The following is a 22849-nucleotide window of genomic DNA, read 5'->3' as shown; positions in this document are numbered from 1 at the left end:
TGACACTGATGAGAAGGAAGTGATGCGGTCCTATATTTTATGGTTCTGACACTGCTGACTGGGTAGATGTGATTGTATGTAGATTTTTACCAGAAAAACGATGTTATGACCCCCAACATTTTGTATACTGCAATTCTTCCATGAAAAGTGTTTTCTGTCTTACCTGTGGTAAGTGCATTGTTGTTTTTGTCGACATAGGGGTGGTAGTGTTTGAGGCATTGTGTCTTAGTGCCTGGGTGAGAGTGTGAGAGTGTGACTGCGTTCCAGGTGCCAGTTGTAGGTTGCAGGGTGTTGTGGTCTACCATTGCCAAGCAGGAAACTGCTTTGTGGGATCATCTCTTTGTCTTTCTCACATGGCTCCTCTACATTCTGCAGAGCACTAGGGATTTTAGGTTTTCAACAGAATCATTGGGACATAACTTTCTTAAAGAAATGTGATTATGATCATAATCATGTTTTACTACGTCGTAAAAGCATACTCCATACTAAAACCAGTAGACTCTCTTAAATTATGTTTAGCAATTTACTGTAGGCCCATATGTAATTATTCTTACCCTTATAAAAAAATATGGTATTAAACATTGGGACATTGTTGTTTCAAAAGTGAAAGTACTTGCTAAAGCAGCATGTTGAAGTTATGCCGAGCTGTGGCCTCACCCATAACCCAACCCAGTCTAATTTCAGAGAAGTTACAGAGGTACCAGATAGAGACAGATACAGCCCCTTGTGTAACGGAAGATAAACCAATCATACTCACTTCCTCCTCATAGACATAGAGACAGACAGACCCATAGAGAAGGTGACATTTTGAAGACTTTTTGGAAACATACAGGGGAACGGATTCAATATTAAGGTATGTTTTTATTTTGAACTCCTGTTCTAAAGAGTTGATAGAGACGCTTAAAGAGTTGGCATCACTGGCATGAGAAATATTTATTTACAATATTTATTGTTTGTTAGAGGCCAAGGATGTGTAAAATTACACATGAGACACAAAACAACAATAAATCAATATATTTGTGTAAAGGTGTTATTTCTTGTAATATTTCATGCCTCAATTAAGTAAATAAAGACGTATTTATTTTTCTATTATGATACAAAATAGAAGTTTGAATAAAATTAAAATGGCTGACTAGGGACAGAAAATGGTTTCTTTCCTATTTTTGGGGGATGGACGTAGGGGCTCTTTAGGTTACACCGCCTACAATGGCAGTGTATGAAATGATACACCAGCTTTAATTTCCCCAGGAGAATCAAGAGAAGAGTAAGCAGAATGAAGGGGACCATACTCTTGGCTCATCTGTTGGTGATTTGGACCATGACTGGTATGTTTTGGGATTCTATGAAACAAATTGATTGACAGACTGCATAAAAAAATGTATGTCAGAAATTATTCAACACACCATTTTTTTCTGATCACTTCCTGATTATTCCTGACTAGATTAATCAGCTGGATGACATTAAAAAGTACAAGATCACTGACGTCAAGGTCACAAATGCCTAACTGATGCTTTCCCCCATTCTTTTTACAGTACCTATAGATTCAGAGAAAGGTAAGTGGCCAGATTAGTTCAGTTCCTGATTTGATCTAACTATGAATTCTAGGGCATTATCTGGGCATATATCAGGTTTTCTCCCAACTCTCCTAATTTAATTTAGTATTCAAAACTATCTAACTGAACTGACTAAAACCCACCATAATTATTGGCACCATTGATAGAGATTAGCAACAAAGACTGTATAAAATATATAATACAAAAATATTTTTTCACCTGACCATAGCACCACCTGGAGTTTGATACATAGTGTTGGCACTTGGATTGGAACCAGTGCTATGGTCAGATTACATGAAAATAGACCTCTGTAGAATGTTGTCCCGCTCCTCTTCAATGGCTGTGCGAAGTTGCTGGATATTGGCGGGAACTGGAACACGCTGTCGTACACGTCGATCCAGAGCATCCCAGACATGTTCAATGGGTGATATGTCTGGTGAATATGCAGGCCATGGAAGAACTGGGACATTTTCAGCTTCCAGGAAATTGTGTACAGATCCTTGCAACATGGGGCCATGCATTATCATGCTGAAACATGAGGTGATGGCGGCAGATGAATGCCAAGACAATGGGCCTCAGGATCTCGCCATGGTATCTCTGTGCATTCCAATTGTCATTGATAAAATGGAATTGTGTTCATTGTCCGTAGCTTCTGCCTGCCCATACCATAACCCCACCACCACCATGGGGCACTCTTTTCACAACGCTGACATCAGCAAACCGCTCGCCCACACGACCCCATACAAGTGATCTGCGGTTGTGAGGCCCGTTCGACGTACTGCCAAATTCTCTAAAACGTGTTGGAGGTGGCTTATGGTAGAGAAATGAACATTCAATTCTCTGGCAACAGCTCTGGTAGACATTCCTTCAGTCAGCATGCCAATTGCTCCCCCCACTCAAAATTCAAGACATCTGTGGCATTGTGTTGTGTGACAAATCTGCACATTTTGGAGTGGCCTTTTATTGTCCCCAGCACAAGGTGCACCTGTGTTATGATCATGCTGTTGAATCAGCTTCTTGATATGCCACACCTGTCAGGTGGATGGATTATCTTGGCAAAGGAGAAATGCTCACTAACAGGGATGTGCACAAAATTTGAGATAGATAAGCTTGTGCGTATGGAACATTTCTGGGATATTTTATTTCAGCTCATGAAACATGGGACCAACACTTTAAATGTTGCGTTTATATTTTTGTTCAGTTTATTTAGCGGTCTTATGGCTTGAGGTTAAAAGCTGTTCAGGGTCCTGTTGGTTCCAGACTTGGTGCATCTGTACCGCTTGCCGTGCGGTAGCAGAGAGAACAGTCAATTACTTGGGTGGCTGGAGTCTTCGACAATTTTTAGGACCTTCCTCTGACAACGCCTGGTATAGAGTTCCTGGATGGCAGGAAGCTCGGCCCCAGTGATGTACTGGGCCGTACGCACTACCCTCTGTAGCGCTTTGCGGTCGGATGCAAGCAGTTGCCATACCAAGCGGTGATGCAGCTAGTCAAGATGCTCTCAATGGTGCAGCTGTATAACCTTTTGAGGATCTGAGGGCCCATGTCGAATCTTTTCAGAGGGGGAAGCGGCATTGTCGTGCCCTCTTCACGACTGTGTTGGTGTGTGTGGACCACGATAATTCCTTAGTGATGTGGACACTGAGGAACTTGAAGCTCTTGACCTGCTCCACTATAGCCCCGTCTATGTGCATGCTCGGCCCTCCGTTTCCGGTAGTTCAGAATCAGCTCCTTTTTTCTTGCTGACGTTGAGGGAGAGGTTGTTGTCCTGGCACCACACTGCCAGGTCTCTGATCGCCCAACGTATTCTCCAATCTCATAAAACAATTTAGAAAAAGGCTGTGTAATTATCCTCGCAAGGGGAGGTTGCTAAAGTATTTACATTTTGACCCCTATCTTTTTTAGATGTTTTAAAAATGATTTCTCTGTGCAATTGTATTAGTATAAAATATTATAATTCGTTTGAGCATACAATACAGCACACTAGTTGTATTATTTATTTCATACAGTCTTTTTTCTTTATCTTTATCAAGGGTGCCAATAATTATAGACCTTGACTGTATGTCTGCCTATATGCCTTTGCTTGAATAACAGAAACAGAGCATGATGGAAATGTAGATGGAGAGAAACATGAATATAATGAAAGGGCATATCAGTCTATCTTATCTAATGCTGGTGTTTCTATTTCTTTAGCTCAGCTGAAAATAGACGTGGTCGAATCCTCTGACAAGATCACACTAACATGTGCTAATGGTGTGTTTTCTAATAATGAAAAGTCTCTAGAATTGCAATACAAGGACGAAAACACAGGGGAGTATGTATGCAACATTACAGGAGTAATGCACAACATTTTTGTGAAATTTCGGAGTAAGTACAGTACTACCATTTCCCTCAATGTATAATTAAATGGCACAAGAATATAAGAAGTCAATGTTTGTTTTGTGTTTATGCCATTATAACACCCATTTCATTATAATGTACGTACTGTGTGTGTGCGCGTGTGCGTGGGATGCGTGTATTGTGTGCGTGGGTGGCGTGCTTGTGTGTGTGTGTGTGTTCCCAGCCTGTGATAACTGCATCGAACTGGATGTAGCTGCGGCTGTAGCGATGGTTATGGGAGAATTGGTGGCCACTGTCCTTATTGGAGTAGCTGTCTATTGCATTGCCTCACAGCCCAAAGCAACAATGACCACCGGCAAGAAAAGTGAGTGACCACACAAAGGAGAAAAAACATGGGTGTATGTGAAATTGAAATTTTAATGATACCTGACGAGCCTCTACCCACTTTTCTTTATTTTTATGTTTATGAAGTGAACACTTCTCATTTATCTATTCTTAAAAATAAAATGTTTCACAGTAAACATACAAAAATAACACACGAGGACCATAATGTGTGCGGCAGGTAGCTTAGTGGTTAAGAGCGTTGTGCCAGTAACCGAAAGGTCGCTGGTTCTAATCCCCGAGCCGACTAGGTGAAAAATCTGTCGACGTGCCCTTGAGCAAGGCACTTAACCCTAATTGCTCCTGTAAGTCGCTCTGGATAAGAGCGTCTGCTAAATGACAAAAATGTAAATGTAAAATAATCAATAATGTAATGCAATGCAATTTCTCTCTTTCACCCCTAGCATCTAGCAAAATGGGGCTCATCCAAAATGAGGCGAGTGCAAACCTAGACCCCATTGGCCACTATCAGGTAGGTGTTTCCTGGCTTCTTTAAGCCACAATCCTGACATGAACTAAATAACATGTCACACTCATTAAGTTATAGCGATGGATTGATCCATTTGTGTCTGTCTTTCTTTCTTTCTTTCTTTCTTTCTTTCTTTCTTTCTTTCTTTCTTTCTTTCTTTCTTTCTTTCTTTCTTTCTTTCTCACAGCCTCTGAATAAAAGGCGCATGGACAAATCTGAATACAGCACTCTGCCGGAAAGGAGATAAAGAGAGAACTAAAATGTAAATAACAAGAAGCTCCGCCCACTCTTTACGCTCCGGTCGAAGATCCGTTTCTGATTGAAACGTGGTCATTAAAGCGGTGAATTGGGAGCTTTAACAGTGTGCAGGCCTTCTTGTTCTTCACTAGTATTCTTTATTAGCATAGCACCTATGTTTTTTAAATCATGACAAGTCCCTCAATTGTCCATTTGATGTACAGTCATTGACTGTTTGATCAGTTGCTTTGTTGAGTTTGCTCTACTGCTTTGCATGAACTAAGATTTCCTTCTGGTACCATTTATTTGGCATGATGACTCATAAGGTTAATATTACTGTATATGGACATACATGCATTTTCCATGTATTTATTTGTGTATTATTTTAGGCTGTTTTGTCAGTCCATGTTGCTTTTATAGTCCTAGCAGATACTTTTTTTCAACATGTGTACAGATAATGTTGTTTGACGAATTTAGGGGTACAATGGGGAGCTGAGGTTTGTTACTCACTCCAAAGCTCTCACTCATCAATGTACCCTCTATATGAGAGTGGGCTGGCATACCCTATCTCTTCAGAGACTAAGTCATTGGTACGTCTTCATTTATAAGGCCATACTGAGACCGCTCCCCTTTACCTGTAAAACACTGTCTAGCAGACAAATGACAGCTATCGGCTACCCTCACAGGACTCTGTCTTGTTGACTGTGCCCGTACAGAGCTGGGTAAAAAAGCATTCCAGTTCTCTGGCCCTTCCAATTGGAACGAGCTACAAAAGGACATGAAATTGCAGGAGCTTGTGTCCTTGAATTAGTTTAAAGTTAGGGTCAAATCTATGGTGGAGAATAAAGTGTGGGTGGGGCGGGGGGGCTGTCAATGTTTTGACCCCTAGATGCAACACACCTCCCCAATTAATTATTGCCTGTTTTTAAATTGTTGTGTTTTATGTTGTAATTATGTCTGAAACTCTGTGTGCTTCTATTATGGCCAGGTCTATCTTGAAAAATAGGTTTTTAATCTCAATGAGACTAACCTGGTGACTAAAATACAAATAACATATATAAATAATGAAATGCAAATGAAATGGAAAGTTGGTCACAAAATAACGACTGCAATTGTAACAATAAATCATTTACTTTTATGTGTTCACTGATTGTGACTTGTTATTTCTGGTTTCCTCCTACTTTTTATGAGATCACCAAGTGTCAGTCATTTTGTTCTGACTTTCCACTCATTTACTACCACACAGAGAGCAACTTTAGTGGAGGGTTTGCTCTACAGGAAGACTGAATGTGTCAGATATTCTAATGGAACAGAGAACATGATACAGTGGGGAGAATAAGTATTTGATACACTGCCGATTTAGCAGGTTTTCCTACTTACAAAGCATGTAGAGATCTGTAATTTGTATCATAGGTACACAGACGGAATCTAAAACAAAAATCCAGAAAATCACATTGTATGATTTTTAAGTAAATAATTTGCATTTTATTGCATGACATAAGTATTTGATACATCAGAAAAGCAGAACTTAATATTTGGTACAGAAACCTTTGTTTGCAATTACAGAGATCGTATGTTTCCTGTAGGTCTTGACCAGGTTTGCACACACTGCAGCAGGGATTTTGGCCCACTCCTCCATACAGACTTTCTCCAGATCCTTCAGGTTTCGGGGCTGTCGCTGGGCAAAACGGACTTTCAGCTCCCTCCAAAGATTTTCTATTGGGTTCAGGTCTGGAGATTGGCTAGGCCACTCCAGGACCTTGAGATGCTTCTTACGGAGCCACTCCTTAGTTGCCCTGGCTGTGTGTTTCGGGTCGTTGTCATGCTGGAAGACCCAGCCACGACCCATCTTCAATGCTCTTACTGAGGGAAGGAGGTTGTTGGCCAAGATCTCGCGATACATGGCCCCATCCATCCTCCCCTCAATACGGTGCAATCGTCCTGTCCCCTTTGCAGAAAAGCATCCCCAAAGAATGATGTTTCCACCTCCATGCTTCACGGTTGGGATGGTGTTCTTGTGGTTGTACTCATCCTTCTTCTTCCTCCAAACACGGCGAGTGGAGTTATATTTTTGTCTCATCAGACCACATGACCTTCTCCCATTCCTCCTCTGGATCATCCAGATGGTCATTGGCAAACTTCAGACGGGCCTGGACATGCGCTGGCTTGAGCAGGGGGACCTTGCGTGCGCTGCAGGATTTTAATCCATGACGGCGTAGTGTGTTACTAATGGTTTTCTTTGAGACTGTGGTCCCAGCTCTCTTCAGGTCATTGACCAGGTTCTGCCGTGTAGTTCTGGGCTGATCCCTCACCTTCCTCATGATCATTGATGCCCCACGAGGTGAGATCTTGCATGGAGCCCCAGACCGAGGGTGATTGACCGTCATCTTGAACTTCTTCCATTTTCTAATAATTGCGCCAACAGTTGTTGCCTTCTCACCAAGCTGCTTGCCTATTGTCCTGTAGCCCATCCCAGCCTTGTGCAGGTCTACAATTTTATCCCTGATGTCCTTACACAGCTCTCTGGTCTTGGCCATTGTGGAGAGGTTGGAGTCTGTTTGATTGAGTGTGTGGACAGGTGTCTTTTATACAGGTAACGAGTTCAAACAGGTGCAGTTAACACAGGTAATGAGTGGAGAACAGGAGGGCTTCTTAAAGAAAAACTAACAGGTCTGTGAGAGCTGGAATTCTTACTGGTTGGTAGGTGATCAAATACTTATGTCATGCAATAAAATGCAAATTAATTACTTAAAAATCATACAATGTGATTTTCTGGATTTTCGTCTCTCACAGTTGAAGTGTATCAAATACTTGTTCTCCCCACTGTACGTGCGATGCTTTTCGAGTGTGGTTATGGGGGTTAACTGCTGCTAGTCTACAAAGTGCGGTTTCCTAACGGAGCTTAGAGAGGTGATCAAACGGAAGCGCTCAAACAACACAGAGCTCACAGCATACACAACCAACCACCGCACATCCAAGCTCACATCACTCCCACACACACACACATAAACGTACACACTCACACACACACAAACAAATCAACCAAACTTGAAAACATACACATTTAACAACACTCAAATTCCCCAAAGTAACGACAGTTGATCAGATCTAACAGATACCATTCACTCCAGTGTTCCAGGTGTACACACACCATGTTCATGGTCTTCACTCTGGACCATCATTAGCTGAATCAGCTGTGTAAGTGCAGGGCTGGATTGATCTATCTAAAACTGTGGGAAACAACTATAGACACCTACACTTGAATGTCGTAAGGTCTTTATTCTTGTCAAAAGAGAAAAAAATACATCAAATAGACATTGTTTCCACTACATTCTTGCAATACAAAGTTTGTGTAAGGCAGAAAAAAACATTTTCTTTCCACTGATGAGGGTAAGTAAAGTCTGCCTACACTCATATGTGAAATGTTTCCGATGAGAACCTCATGATTAGCAACAGAGAGACCTGGCCAATCATCCACCATCATTTACTGTAGGCGTAAGGGGTGCAGGCATCTGCGGCTCAGATCATGAGAGCCGACTGAAGATAAAGAACCGCAAACTACATAGACTCTTTAGTCGAATGACACTACACTTAATAAAACAAACATTTCCTTTGTGTCACAATGAAGTAGATAGGATCAATGCAAAATAGAACTGTATATGTGCTAATACTCTAGGTGTACAAAACATTAAGAACACCTGCTCTTTCCATGTCATAGACTGACCATGTGAATCCAGGTGAAAGCTATGATCCCTTATTGACGTCACTTGTTAAATCCACCAATCAGTGTAGATGAAGGGAGACAGGTTAAAGAAGGATTTTTAAGCCTTGACATGGATTGAGACATGGATTGTGTGTGTGCCATTCAGAGGGTGAATGGGCAAGACAAAATATTTAAGTGCCTTTGAACGGGGTATGGTAGTATGTGCCAGGCGCACCGGTTTGAATGTGTCAAGAACTGCAACGCTGCTGGGTTTTTCACGCTCAACAGTTTCCCGTGTATCAAGAATGGTCCACCACCCAAAGGACAACAGTAGATCACAGCTATGTACAAGTTGTTTTCAGTACAGCAAACATCTTAAAGTATTTACAAAGATCTTCCTATCTTTATATCTCTATTTTCCAGAGCAACACTACATTGATCACTATTATCACTAGTTACAGTAATTCTAAACTACAGTTTTAACTAAATCATAATATCACACTTTTTACACATCAAGCAAAAATAAGAAGCTCTTTAAGTCTAAGCTAAGCACTACAGAGCCTTCTCCCCTCCTCTTTGATGGCAGGGTGAGCTGAGGTCTGCTGGTCTGGGGCATCAGAGTGGTCCTAGAGAACAGGTGTGGTCTGGTGAGAGGACAGTCTATCCAGTCCTGTGGGTAGCGTAGATATCTGTGCTGCGGGTTGCCGCGCTAAGGGACTGTCAGGGGGAAAATAAAGGCTTTAGGTGAAGCTATTTGTTGTTGTTAATTAAGTCAGATACACAGATCAGTTTAAGTTAGATTCTCAGACCAGTTTAAGTCAGATTCACAGATCAGTTTCCATTGCAAAACCACACTTTTTTATGCATCTTCACCAGAAGTAGAGTGAATAGCTAGCCTAGATCATCTCCCTAAAATACTGACAGACATTAGCTAACCAGGAGATGTGGAATGAAGGATAGGTAGCAGATACGGATGGAGAGATGTAGAGCTGGAGAGATAGACAAGGAGGTAGACGGCCTACCTCATAGTCAGGACTCGGCACCACTGGTGGGCCACGGCCTGCTGAGCGGGAAGTCGCTAAGGGGAAAACCAAATATAAATTACTATTAATTAATTAATGAATAAACGATTCACTGTACTGAACGTTTATAACAAATGATCAATACTCTGTGTTTACTATGTCACAGGGAATGTACATTTTTATGATCTCTGAATACTTTGCTGTTGAACAGTCATGGGCATGGTCAAATTAAATAGTCGAGAGCGTTCCTTATCACCAAGTGCCACTGGTGGCTGATGGATAATCAGATGGTAATAGCATTACGTTTTTGGGGTGCAGCAGGTCCAGACTTCTTCTGAGCCCAGAGATAGACAATGAGGATGACCCCTCCTGTCACCAGCAGGTCCCCAACCATGACCTTGACAACCAGAGTCGCATCCAGCTCAAAGCAGTTCTCACACACTGCAATACCAAAAACAATACAGATAGGGTTAGTAATTAAATTATGTTAAAACACGGGAAGGGTGTATGAAGGGAAGAAGGTAAAAGAAGGCATTTCTTACCTTTTCCTTTGATGTAAATGTGATAACTTCCATTTGGAGGACTTAATTTTGTATCACAGTAATAATGTCTATTATCGTTTTCCACATAGTCCTTTATGATTGTTTTATTTTTATCACCCACATCATGATATAATGTAATTGAGGAGCCATCCTTATTCCTTAATCCACCCTCAGGACATGTCATAGTAACAGTTTTTCTCCAGAAGGATACAGACCCTGAAAAGAAAAACAATTGACATTTTCTACGTACAAGACTCATTATACTTACTTATTTAATACATAGGAACAATTATTTACTGAACAGCTAACTTTTTAAACTAACATTGAATCATTGAATTGACACCAAACAAGACATTCAAACTTACAGTTTTTCTCAATCGCGTACAAGCATTTTTTTGTAACAATGTTGTCGATTTTCAAAACAGAGTCCACAGCACACATAACTCTATGGCCTTTTGCAAAACAGTAAATGGGTTTTCAAACTGCAGTTGCCTTCTCAAAACATATACAGTACATTTATCAAAACCATATTATACCGTCAAAATTACAAATACATTCAACAAAAGAACACGACTGCCTGCAAAATGAATAAAGCAACTATACTTACAGTATCTCTTGAGTCCAAGCAGACAAAACAGAAAGTTAGTCTGTCTTTTAAAGATCACATTTCCTTTGCGGTCACTAAATTATGATGATCAAAATTTAAGTACAACTATTTAAAAGTGCAGAATTATGGGCAATTATTATCCTTTTACACATTTCTCCAAACAATTTCAGACATAAAATATTATTCCTGATTATGTTTTTTAATTTTTAATTTTTAAAGCACATTGTGTGCAGGATTCATTCATCGGTATCATCACAATCCAATTCCATGTATTCAATACAAAGGTTGGTTTGCTTATAGTTTTGTAGACTTTTCATTGGTGCACCGAAACACAATCCACAATCGAAATAAGGCAAGGTGAATACAATGGAGGAACACACCTGATATGAATGTATAGGCCTAAATACACATCAAAGCAAAGCTCTATAATGGAAGGACACAATGTTAGAGATGATGACTTAGGAGTAACCCAAAGTTACGTAAAAGTAACCCAACTTCATCATCTGCATCTCTGCATGTCTGCAATATTTTGAAAAATCATAACAAGTACACAGTCCCCATTGCCTAGATCTTTCCATATATTGTACATGATATGACACTGATGGGAGACTTTCGTGCGGTAGTAGTTACTGATTGCCGGAAACATTTATCTTCTGATGAAAACAATGTGTTAATATTCTTTAACAAAACACTTAACAGTGAATTTTGCATTCACTGATGACATTTGTATTTAAAGTTTTGCAAAAGGTGGTCTAAGATATGCAAGTCAGGTACTAAGTCAATAAACAGAAGTTCTGTTAAGATATTTGAGTATTTGATCATTGCTGTTCTGCTATAGATACATTTCAACACAGATCCCAGAATTGCTTGCACACTATTGAGAAAAACTGTAAATACTTTCAATATATACCTAAACCATTTTTTTTTCTTTCATACAACCAATCTCTACATTGTAATAAATGTAAATATAGGACAACTGATTTGAACAAAGACAAACATCTCAACCTGATTTGTGTCCCTCCACAGCAATGATGGCGAGCATGAAGATGAGCACACCATTCATGTTAACTCTGTTCATGTCTTCTCTGTCTCTCAAGGTAAGTCAAGTGTATGTTTATTACTTTCTTCTGTCTGAACTTAATTGCTGGAGATTTACAGTACTTCTTATGTGAATATAGGCTGAAAATGTTGTATTTAGAAAAATCAACCGTTCTCTCAAATCCAGCTCTCTCTTTGCCTCTCTCTCTCTCTCTCTCTCTCTCTCTCCGCTCTCTCTCTCGCTCTCGCTCTCGCTCTAACAGGAAGACATTTTGTCAAGATGAGGTTTTGATTGTTCTGTTGTTACACACATCTTTCCATAGGTTTACACTGAATATAGAAATATTGTAATTTAGTAGTTAACTAAATGATTTTTAAAAAGTATAATAATTGAACAGCATATTCATTATTTTGAATGTGTGATCCAACTTCAAATCACATTTACTATATTGTGTCTTTGAAGGTGTTTTTTTATGTTGTGTAGTAATAGCCAATATTTAGACAAAATATATTTATATATGTATACATATATAATGAAAAATACAGTATGTACTATAAAGAAGAAACTGGCAACAGGGGTAGGCCAACTTAATATTGAGAATCTTTGGATGGTGACACAAGCCACACCATAGGACAGTTGTGCCCCCTGCTGGATTCAGTCAGTGAACTACTGTAATGATGAGTACATTTACAATTACGTCATTTAGCAGACGCTCTTATCCAGAGCGACTTACAAATTGGTGCATTCACCTTATAGCCATTGGGATAACCACTTTACAACCACTTTTTTTTTTTTTTGGGGGTGGGCTAGAAGGATGACTTTATCCTATCCCAGGTATTCCTTAAAGAGGTGGGGTTTCAAATGTACTCAGTACTGTAAGTGAAAAGTTTGACAAATGTCATATACAGTAATACATTACTTGGTTGGTGAATTGGTAATAAAATACTTATTTTAGCTGCATAGCTAGTTACAATGTAAACTGTACTAGGTGGCCATCAAAACATCAAACATATGGCCTATTCATTAATATTTCAAAGGTCAGCATTCTATTCCAAACATTTGCAACGAATGTCAGTTGAAGGGACAGGGAGGTATGATGAGGATATGGAGAAGGTAGGCTATAAGTAGGCATGATAGTGGGCCTACAGTGCATTCGGAAAGTATTCAGACCCCTTGAGTTTTTCCACATTTTGTTACGTTACACCCTTATTCTAAAATTGATCTTTTTTAAACAATCTCATCAATCTACACAAAATACCCCATAATGACAAAGCGAAAACAGGTTTTTAGAAATGTTTGCACATTTAAAAATATATATATAATAAAATACCCCTTTGCTATGAGACTTGAAATTGAGCTCAGGTGCATCCTGTTTCCATTGATCATCCTTGAGATGTTTCTACAACTTGTTTGGAGTCCACCTGTGGTAAATTCAATTGATTGGAAAGGCACACACCTGTCTATATAAGGTCCCAAAGTTGAAAGTGCATATCAGAGCAAAAACCAAGCCATGAGGTCGAAGGAACTGTCCGTAGAGCTCAGAGACAGGATTGTGTTGAGGCACAGATCTGGGGAAGGGTACCAAAACATTTCTGCAGCATTGAAGGTCCCCAAGAACACAGTGGCCTCCATCATTCCTAAATGGAAGAAGTTTGGAACCACCAAGAGCTGAGCTGGCCACCCAGCCAAACTGAGCAATTGGGGGAGAAGGGCATTGGTCAGGGAGGTGACTACGAACCTGATGGTCACTCTGACAGAGCTCCAACGTTTCTCTGTGGAGATGGGAGAACCTTCCAGAAGGACAACCATCTCAGCAGCACTCCAGCAATCAGGCCTTTATGGTAGAGTGGCCTGACTGAAGCCACTCCTCAGTAAAAGGCACATGACAGCCAACTTGGAGTTTGCCAAAAGGCACCTAAAGGACTCTCAGACCATGAGAAACAAGATTCTCTGGTCTGATGAAACCAAAATTGAACTCTTTGGCCTGAATGCCAAGCGTCACGTGTGGAGGAAACCTGGCAACATCCCTACGGTGAAGCATGGTGGTGGCAGCATCATGCTGTGGGGATGTTTTTCAGCGGCAGGGACTGGGAGACTAGTCAGGCTTCAGGGAAAGATGAATGGAGCAAAGTACAGAGAGATCCTTGATGAAAACCTGCTCCAGAGCACTCAGGACCTCAGACTGGGGCAAATGTTCACCTTCCAACAGGACATCGGCCCACAGCCAAGACAACGCAGGAGTGGCTTTGGGACAAGTCTCTGTATGTTCTTGAGTGGCCCAGGCAGAGCCCGGACTTGAACCCGATCGAACATCTCTGGAGAGACCTGAAAATAGCTGTGCAGCGATGCTCCCCAACCAACCTGACAAAGCTTGAGAGGATCTGCAGAGAAGAATGGGAGAAACTCCCCAAATACAGGTGTGCCATGCTTGTAGCGTCATACCCAAGAAGACTTGAGGCTGTAATCGCTGCCAAAGGTGCTTCAATAAAGTACTGAGTAAAGGGTCTGAATAATTATGTAAATGTGATATTTCCGTTTTTGTGTGTGTTTTTAAATACATTTGCAAAAAATTCTAAAAACCTGTTTTTACTTTGTCATTATGGGGTATTGTGTGTAGATTGATGAGGGAGGGGCAATTTAATATATTTTAGAATAAGGCTGTAAGGTAACAAAATGTGGAAAAGGTCAAGGGGTCTAAATACTTTCCTAATGCACTGTACATGGAACAAAAACCTTTTTTTACTATGGTCTGGTCTCAATAATGCATTAGCAAGTAGCCTATCATTGATGAGAGGAGAGAAGAGGAGACCTGCTATAGGATTTACTCAACAGTGCACTCAGACAAAATCCAGAAATAGCACCAGAAATGCAGTCTTGGAATGGAATGACAGTAAAAATGACCACTGGGCACAGACGTCAATTCAACGACTATTTCACTTTGGTTCAAACAACGTTAAGGTTGATTCAACCAGTGGGTGGAATCCGAAAAGTTTAGTGTCTCAACAGGATGGACAAGAAGATTAGTCACCTTCAACTTCATAAAAATGGAGTAAATGTTATAACTGCCTGGGAAAGGTCACGGGTGGGAGGGCGTCGAAACGATGAAGGCAGTGGCAGGTTGAGACGTGTCCCACATCGGCTGAGACCGCTTGTCAGTGCGGTTTGGATTGGGGTTTACAGACAGTCTAAACTACAGGTCCAGAAGAGTTCACCGAGTTTATAGAATCGAAGTGTCCAGTCCATTTAGATGTTATTCAGGGGGTTAGTGGGGACTCCACAAGGGTCTGGGCAATTGGGTCGACTCCGGACACCTTTTCCAATGTGCGTAACGCGGTTTTATCTCCTCGTCCTCTTGTCCGGACTAGCAACTTCAGGTGAGTGTGCTGAGAAATTATTTCGAATTTTAGTCCTTCTCTACTAACTTTGAATGAATCCATACAATGGAAACTAGTCCAAGAGAATAGTAATTGTGGGTATTATTCATCTCTGGTTATAGCAGTTTAGATCATATGATTAGGTTATGTTGGATCAGTAATTATTTTGTTACATCCCTCACTCTACACATCATACGAGGGTGTCGTGAGATGTGGGAGTAGCTGTGCTATGCATGAGAACAGTAAAGTGTTGAAAACATTTACGCATACCGGTTCGTCAAAGTGAAGTGGGAACTTGGCAACATGCGCTGGCATAGGGTTGGTCGTCTGAGCAATCCGACGTGATTATAAAATGCAATTTGACTATCCCCTTAATGACTTTACCGTATTTGTCGGTATTGAGGCAAAGACGCATTGTCTTGAGGCTTCATGCAACAATTCGTTTCTTGCTTTTGATCATGTGTATCCGTGCTTGCGTGCTAGCAAATGGCTCCGAGATTTTGACTGCCCGGTAGGAAGTTCCACCTGTTTCCCGTGAACAAGCCAAAGGATGTCACTAGTGGCTCATATGAGCTACTATCTTGGCAGATACACAAAGACCCTCAGTGGATATGTAATAAACAGATGACAATGAAAATAGGTCAAACTTTAGGCTATTTAGTTAACATGTATACAACTGAGCATGCTGGACTAATTGCAGTTAATTCACAGGTTTTTAGTTTCATGCACTGGTGGGCATCACTGATATTCCTCTGGAGAACTGTAGGCCTATTTAACCTTGACATAATCTCTGGAAGTGTCCAACTGTATGCTATAAATGGATTATATGCATAGGTGCAAAGCAGCAAGCTGCTTAGGTTTACATAGACATGATGTGGCGAGCATTAATTAATTCATATTAACAGAGTGCCTGACTAATTGTGCAAATAAAGATAGACAATATTGAGCAATTTACTGGCAATATTGAACAACAAACAATCGCTCACTCAATTGTATAAACTCTCACTCTTTCAAATGTTCACATACATTTTCTTGATCACAGACATGACACCCCTCCCCCCATGGGAATCATTTATATTTATTTATATTCAGAATCAAACTCATGCCTGTCGTCTGCATTATAGTAGCCTAGGCGGTTGAGGAAAAATCTTATTTTAGACCTATAAAGAGGAGCTCGTTAATTCACTCTAGGCTGTTTAGGACTACTCCAGGCCAGAGAGAGAAGTTGTTTAGATATTGTAAACATCCCTGTTTCCCTGTTTAGCTAAAACATCAACAGGAAGCTGTCACAATACTCTCTTAACCATTTACGTGATATTCTGCCATTGGTGATAAATGTTATTTCTCGCCATGACTGGGTTTCCTTTCTTTTCTTTCCTGTCAACCAGCCTATTGCGGAGCGTGAGAGCTCACAGACACACAATCATGCATGTGTCGGCTTGCCTTGACATTCACGTGTACCATCTTGACACACACACACACACACACACACACACACACACACACACACACACACACACACACACACACACACACACACACACACACACACACACACACACACACACACATGACTTCAGAGCAACAATGAATTGCCTGTGCTGGTTACGTAACCTCCAGATATTTGGTTGGCCATTTTGGCATAGTTGATCACATCTAATTTGCCATAATAGAGAAGGGCCACTTCTTTTGCACCACTGTTATTAGTACAGGGTCAATATCACTAAGGAAAGGTTTTTGACATGCTAAACAGTCAACACACTTTTTTATGCATGAAGTGAATGGGCAGCCCAGGGGCACAGTTGATAGTCACTTGGTCTATCTCAAGTTCCACCCTATAAGCTAACCTCATGAAGTCAAAGGGTGAAACTGCTTTCCGGGGCTTTCAATGCAAAGCCACTCTTAAAACTCCTGATGATTTTTTTATGAGAATGGGTTTGGCCCTAAGCTGAAACAATTATTTGATTTCATATCCACTTCCCTGTGCAAGATAAAGTTGTTGTGGGAACAGTTCTGTTGTTCTCAAAACTATTTGTCAATAATGTAAACAAAAGGACTTCCAGTTAAATCTAGTGGGTTTCCTCAGGAAAAATAAACCAGTTCCAGTAATTTCAGATTGCTCATCTGACTCATCTGATGTTGTTTATTAATTAATCAGGAAACAGCTAAATAATGTACCATGTTGGTAACACTGTACTTGACACCCAGCATCATAACACGTTGTGACATGGTCATAACCATGTCATAATATGTCATAACAGCTGACATAACTTGTCATAACCTGTCATAACCTGTTATAATATGGTCATAACACTGTCATTACATATATTTAGATATATATATATATATTATATTAGACCTGTTGTGACATATATTGCGTTATTTTATGGCTGGTTATGACACCTACATAAGAGTGTCAAAACCCACAAAACCTACCACACAAGGCAACACATTCCATTACACAATAGCCTACGTATCAACAGTATGTTTATGTTTTATAACATTTTCTGAAATTGTCCATATGAAATTATCATTGTAATTGCGCACGCATTGATGTCAGACATGCATCTACCTCAATGCTCTGCTGCCTGGAACTCGGATTTCAGGAGCAGGACAAGACACCCTCTTTTTGACTGATGACTGACATAAGGGCAGGTACGTGATAGGCCTATCTGGATTATATGATTAGGATTGTCATAATGCTTCTGAACAGTGTCATGAAGTGTTTTCTTAGTCCAAGTAAAACAAGACAGGATGGTCATAATGCTTCATGACAGTATCATACAGTGTATGATAAAAAAAACAGGACTGTAAAGAATTCATTACAGCAACAACAAAGCATTTAAGAAACAAACTTTTTCTTGGCAGGGAAAAAATAACACAATATATGTCACAACAGGTGTAAATATATTGGTTATGACTATGTTATCACAAATTATGTCAGCTGTTATGACATATTATGACATGGTTATGACCATGTCATAACGTGTTATGACACTGGGTGAAGTAAAGTGTCACCAATATGTTTTATGGAGTCCCTGGGGCAAGATTACATATAATATCTGCTCCAAAGTTATCCACACCCCGAAAAGTTTTCTTCTGAGTGTTATTGGTGTGGGCGGTAGTGAGTTTGTTGGGTTGGACCTAGGCCCACTTAAAATACTTTCAAAAAATGCACTTTACTCCAAAACAACAATCTGTGGAGAACTGCTTGAGTCAGCGTTGAGGCCGAGGTGGGAGACGAGGTTTGATGGATTAAACTTTTATCCTTTCTTATCGTAAACATACTTCTCCTGGCCAATACTACAAGATTAATTGTAGTCTGACATTTCACCCCTGAATTCAGAAAAAAGGGGGAGAGAGGGATGGAAGTAAGGAGAGAGAGAGAGAGAGAGAGAGAGAGAGAGAGAGAGAGAGAGAGAGAGAGAGAGAGAGAGAGAGAGAGAGAGAGAGAGAGAGAGAGAGAGAGAGAGAGAGAGAGAGAGAGAGAGAGAGAGAGAGAGAGAGAGAGAGAGAGGGGTGTAGAAAGAACGAGAGGGAGAGAGGGAGAGAGCAAGATTTTGTGTGTGGTGTGTGTGCAGTGGCATGTATTCATGGCTGCCAAGGGAAGCCATTCTATCCCCAAAAATTGACCAAGAAAAAAATGTACAAAATAATTTTTCTTGTTTGGATTTGGCTTCAGACCAATCACATTATTGACAGAAAAAATAAATAATTGTTGCATCTCGTTGTGTAGTTGTCTTCCGGTGGCTAGCTAGCTAGCTAAAATCATCCCTTTCCTAAATTAGCCATGGACGGAGATAGGAATTTGGACTTGTGGTTTTGCTTAATTCTCTGTACTGGAGAATTAAGTACATTTATTATAACGGCGATTCTGATCCAAACATAAATTCATACATTGTGCCCCTGGCCTGAGAGGATGGAAGTTCAACATGTAGCTAGATGTAGTAGGCTAGTGTTAACTAGCTGGCCTGGTGTATGAAAGGAAGGAAGTTAGGCTAGCAAGCAAGTATTTTAGCCAGGTAGCCTAGGACAACAAAAACTAAAAGTGTGTACTGTATGACAGAGTCATAGACTGTTTAGGCAATAGGAAATAGTGTTTTTCTACAAGTAGGGTGATTCAACATGTTTTTTCTACTTGCACGACCACACACACACACACACACACACACACACACACACACACACACACACACACACACACACACACACACACACACACACACACACACACACACACACACACACACACACACACACACACACACACACACACACACACACACACACACACACACACACACACACAGAAAATAAATCAATACCATGGATAGCCACATCATATTTAGCTTCAGTTGATTGGACTAAATCGTTTTTGGTATCTTTTAGTTTATCACTGTATTAGACTAAGCATAGGTGAGATGATTTTGAAATGTTGAAGTTGAAATGGTGCTGGAATAGTGGAGGCAGCTGTAGGTCATGTAACTGTTTGTTACATGCAATACGTTTTGTGGACTACAACGGACAGATGTTGCTCTCCGGTTTTGTAATGAAACAAATGTGTGATTGAATTTATTCTGCCACTGTTTCTTCTTATTGTCTCGGCCTTAGGCCTACATAGCACAATGTCACGGCATATGAACTAACAGGTTATAGAGCAAACAACTCAATTATGACAACACATAGGTTGTAATATGGCTTATTTTTTCTGGATTGGCTTCCCCGGTGATTTTACCCATACACCGCTACTGTGTGTGTGAGAGACAGAGAGAGAGTGAGAGTGATAGTGAGAGTATGTAGCGAGAGTATGTAGCCTGGCCTGTGAACACAGGTTGTTACCTGAACTCAGCTCCTCCCTCCCACTATGAAAGAGCTCTTGTAAACGTAACCTGTGCTTGTGAAATCTCTGCCCACAAAGGAGCGAAGAGAATCTTTGTAGTCTTCTTAGGCTTTGTCTTGTTGTGTGTAGGAAACCCGGCCCTAGTGTTTCTTCCTCCAAACCTGTAAGAGAGTCAGGTTTCCTCCAGTGGACTAGGAGTCTGGTCATAAAAGGGGAAGAAAAACCAACACAGACATGATCTAGGAAATAATGTAATGAACACAATTTCCCGAGTCCGAGGGAAGAGCCGTGCCGATTGGTTGAGTTGCCTTACATTGTTCTTCCAGATCCAATGTAAATCTCACCGTTGATGAAAGAGGCAACCATTCCTTGTATTCACATTAAGTAACAACAACTCGTTAGATTTGCACCTACAGTACATTTAATCAAATAGTGAACTATTGGTAAGGAAGGGACTCTGTACTGTGTTGATAACATTAATCAATCAATGACTATAATGCAGCAGATTGATTGATTGAAGTTATTTGATGATTATTAACACATATACAGCCATAACACCAATTTAATTGCTACTGTATGCAGGTATTCACAGAGACCTTATAGACTAATTCCAACAGCAGACAATCTTCACAACAAAATATTTTATTTGATGACCCCCTCAACCAAAACAGGTCCAGCACAGCTGTAGAGAGAGAGAGAGAGAGAGAGAGAGAGAGAGAGAGAGAGAGAGAGAGAGAGAGAGAGATAGAGAGAGAGAGAGAGAGAGAGAGAGAGAGAGAGAGAGAGAGAGAGAGAGAGAGAGAGAGAGAGAGCGAGAGAGAGAGAGAGAGAGAGAGCGAGAGAGAGAGAGGGAGAGGGAGAGGGAGAGAGAGAGAGAGAGAGAGAGAGAGAGAGAGAGAGAGAGAGAGAGAGAGAGAGAGAGAGAGAGAGAGAGAGAGAGAGAGAGAGAGAGAGAGAGAGAGAGAGAGAGAGAGAGAGAGAGAGAGAGAGAGAGAGAGACTAATTGATAATATAAACTGACCTCGGGTTAAACGATATGCAGGGAAAAGTTAATACTGACAGATTCAAGCAACCGAGTTAGAGCAATTGAAGGAACATGTTAATTCATATTGCTAAATGCCCTGAGAAAGTAATATGTAATCCCAAAGTGCGTCACTGCTGTAATAAATTATATCTACACAAGGATGACAATGACTCACAGAATGTGGATTATTCATACTTCTTTAGCATGGGTATTCCTACTTTTTCACTGGACAATGGGTGTGGTCAGTAGACGCTAGAAATCAATGTCCCGATTCGAATCATAAACAAGCAAACGAGCCCAACGGACAGAAAGACGGACAAACAAATAAACATCCCCTTAACATCATAATCTCCAATCTCTCTGGCTGTTCCCAATGATTTCCCCTACAGGGTCCCAGCTAGCACATTTGGTTCCTTGGAAGTTGTGGAAACGTATGTTTTTGGTTTCCCATTGGTTCTGGGAACGAAGCCAAACGTTTCCTGATCAGTAAAATGAGAAGGGTTTAATTACAGACCCCTTCTTGATATCAAGTTAAATCCAATGATGCTTGCCATTGGTCCATGGCCATTTATTTCGTGTCGGGGACAACAGTTGTTGACAACTGTAGCATTGTAGCTAAGCCTAACCCTAACTATTCTCCTAACCTGCCACACTAATTCACCTAACTTGCCACGTTAATTATCTTAACCTGCTATGTAAACAAATCATCTGTGTCGAGAAACCATCAGTCTCATAACACCGGAACTGACCAATGGCAGGTACCAATGGCCGTTTCTTGTTATCGAGGAATGACCACGTCAAGAATGCCCCTAATTGTGGTCTGCAATTACACCATATTGGGTAATACAGATTTTTTTGTTGTTGTAAACATTCTGAGAATGGAAGTGAACATTTTGCCTGTTCTGGGAACACTCATTTTTAGGTTGCAGGGAGATTCTAACAAAGTTTTACTATGGTTTCCTAAAAGTTTTCCTGGGAGGTTTTGTTAATGTTCTGAGAACGCAACTTATAGGTTATTTGAAAGTAATTAAATAACGTTCTCAGAACATGTTTTAATAAGACTTAGTTTGGGTTAACTGTTTTGATCTCCTAGCACAGATAGGATACATGGAAATTAATTTGCTTAGGCATTAATCATGCGAACACATGTATTTTTTATTGCGGCACGGCATCAGTGAGATTCGACCCTATGTTCTCTATCCATGGAATTACTCATTAAGATCAGGTGTGGCTAATTAGTAGGCGCGGTCAACACACCTGAACACACTTAAAAAGATAGAGGATTGAGAGAGTTTTGTTGATGCTGAGCATGGAATGTATATATATATTTAAAATAACATTCTTAGAACATTCTCTGAACGTTACTAAAGTTTTCTAGTGGTTTTTATGGAAAGTTTTTTTTTAAATGACTGAGTGGCGCAGTGGTCTAAGGCACTGCATCGCAGTGCTAGCTGTGTCACTAGAGATCCTGGTTCGAATCCAGGCTCTGTCGTAGCCGGCCGTGACCGGGAGACCCATGGGGCGGCGCGCAATTGGCCCAGCGTCGTCCAGGGTAGGGGAGGGAATGGCCGGCAGGGATGTAGCTCAGTTGATAGAGCATGGCGTTTGCAACGCCAGGGTTGTGGGTTCGTTTCCCACAGGGGGTATGAAAAAAAATAAAAATAATGTAAGTCGCTCTGGATAAGAGCGTCTGCTAAATGACGTAAATGTAAATAGAA

The 22849-nt window shown here is 40.7% G+C and overlaps 3 protein-coding genes across 3 annotated transcripts in view; 2 read left to right on the top strand and 1 right to left on the bottom strand.

The window, feature by feature from the left end:
- Positions 1-746: 746 nt before the first annotated feature.
- LOC121568273 (T-cell surface glycoprotein CD3 delta chain) lies at positions 747-5832 on the top strand. The gene is made up of 7 exons (XM_041878830.1): positions 747-853; positions 1249-1325; positions 1533-1553; positions 3747-3920; positions 4117-4257; positions 4679-4746; positions 4931-5832. The coding sequence occupies exons 2-7, from the start codon at positions 1274-1276 to the stop codon at positions 4988-4990; spliced, it is 516 nt and encodes a 171-aa protein (XP_041734764.1). The 5' UTR covers positions 747-853; positions 1249-1273; the 3' UTR covers positions 4991-5832.
- Positions 5833-8936: 3104 nt separating this feature from the next.
- LOC121568272 (T-cell surface glycoprotein CD3 epsilon chain) lies at positions 8937-12098 on the bottom strand. The gene is made up of 5 exons (XM_041878829.1): positions 11860-12098; positions 10248-10463; positions 10009-10146; positions 9706-9761; positions 8937-9400 (listed from the first exon to the last, which is right to left on the bottom strand). The coding sequence occupies exons 1-5, from the start codon at positions 11930-11932 to the stop codon at positions 9344-9346; spliced, it is 540 nt and encodes a 179-aa protein (XP_041734763.1). The 5' UTR covers positions 11933-12098; the 3' UTR covers positions 8937-9343.
- Positions 12099-15019: 2921 nt separating this feature from the next.
- Positions 15020-22849, top strand: part of LOC121568271 (myelin protein zero-like protein 2) — a 30551-nt gene continuing 22721 nt past the window's right edge. Inside the window, exon 1 of the mRNA XM_041878827.2 lies at positions 15020-15267. Coding sequence (XP_041734761.1) covers positions 15141-15267 — 127 coding nt within the window. The 5' untranslated portion in view covers positions 15020-15140. The remainder of the gene's footprint in view (positions 15268-22849) is intronic.

Source organism: Coregonus clupeaformis, chromosome 6 (assembly GCF_020615455.1).
Source record: "Coregonus clupeaformis isolate EN_2021a chromosome 6, ASM2061545v1, whole genome shotgun sequence".
NCBI lineage: Eukaryota > Metazoa > Chordata > Actinopteri > Salmoniformes > Salmonidae > Coregonus > Coregonus clupeaformis.
This window is presented reverse-complemented; position numbering and strand designations above follow the sequence as displayed.

Bases quoted from the DNA above. Each gene is read 5' to 3' on its own strand.
- LOC121568272 (XM_041878829.1), bottom strand. From the start codon at position 11,932: ATGAACAGAGTTAACATGAATGGTGTGCTCATCTTCATGCTCGCCATC. The intron at 10,464-11,859 runs GTTGAGATGTTT...TTTTCTTTTCAG, and splicing joins TGTGGAGGGACACAAATCAG to GGTCTGTATCCTTCTGGAGA. The intron at 9,401-9,705 runs GTAGGCCGTCTA...TCCCCCTGACAG, and splicing joins TGCCGAGTCCTGACTATGAG to TCCCTTAGCGCGGCAACCCG.
- LOC121568273 (XM_041878830.1), top strand. From the start codon at position 1,274: ATGAAGGGGACCATACTCTTGGCTCATCTGTTGGTGATTTGGACCATG. The intron at 3,921-4,116 runs GTAAGTACAGTA...GTGTGTTCCCAG, and splicing joins CATTTTTGTGAAATTTCGGA to CCTGTGATAACTGCATCGAA. The intron at 4,258-4,678 runs GTGAGTGACCAC...TTTCACCCCTAG, and splicing joins AATGACCACCGGCAAGAAAA to CATCTAGCAAAATGGGGCTC.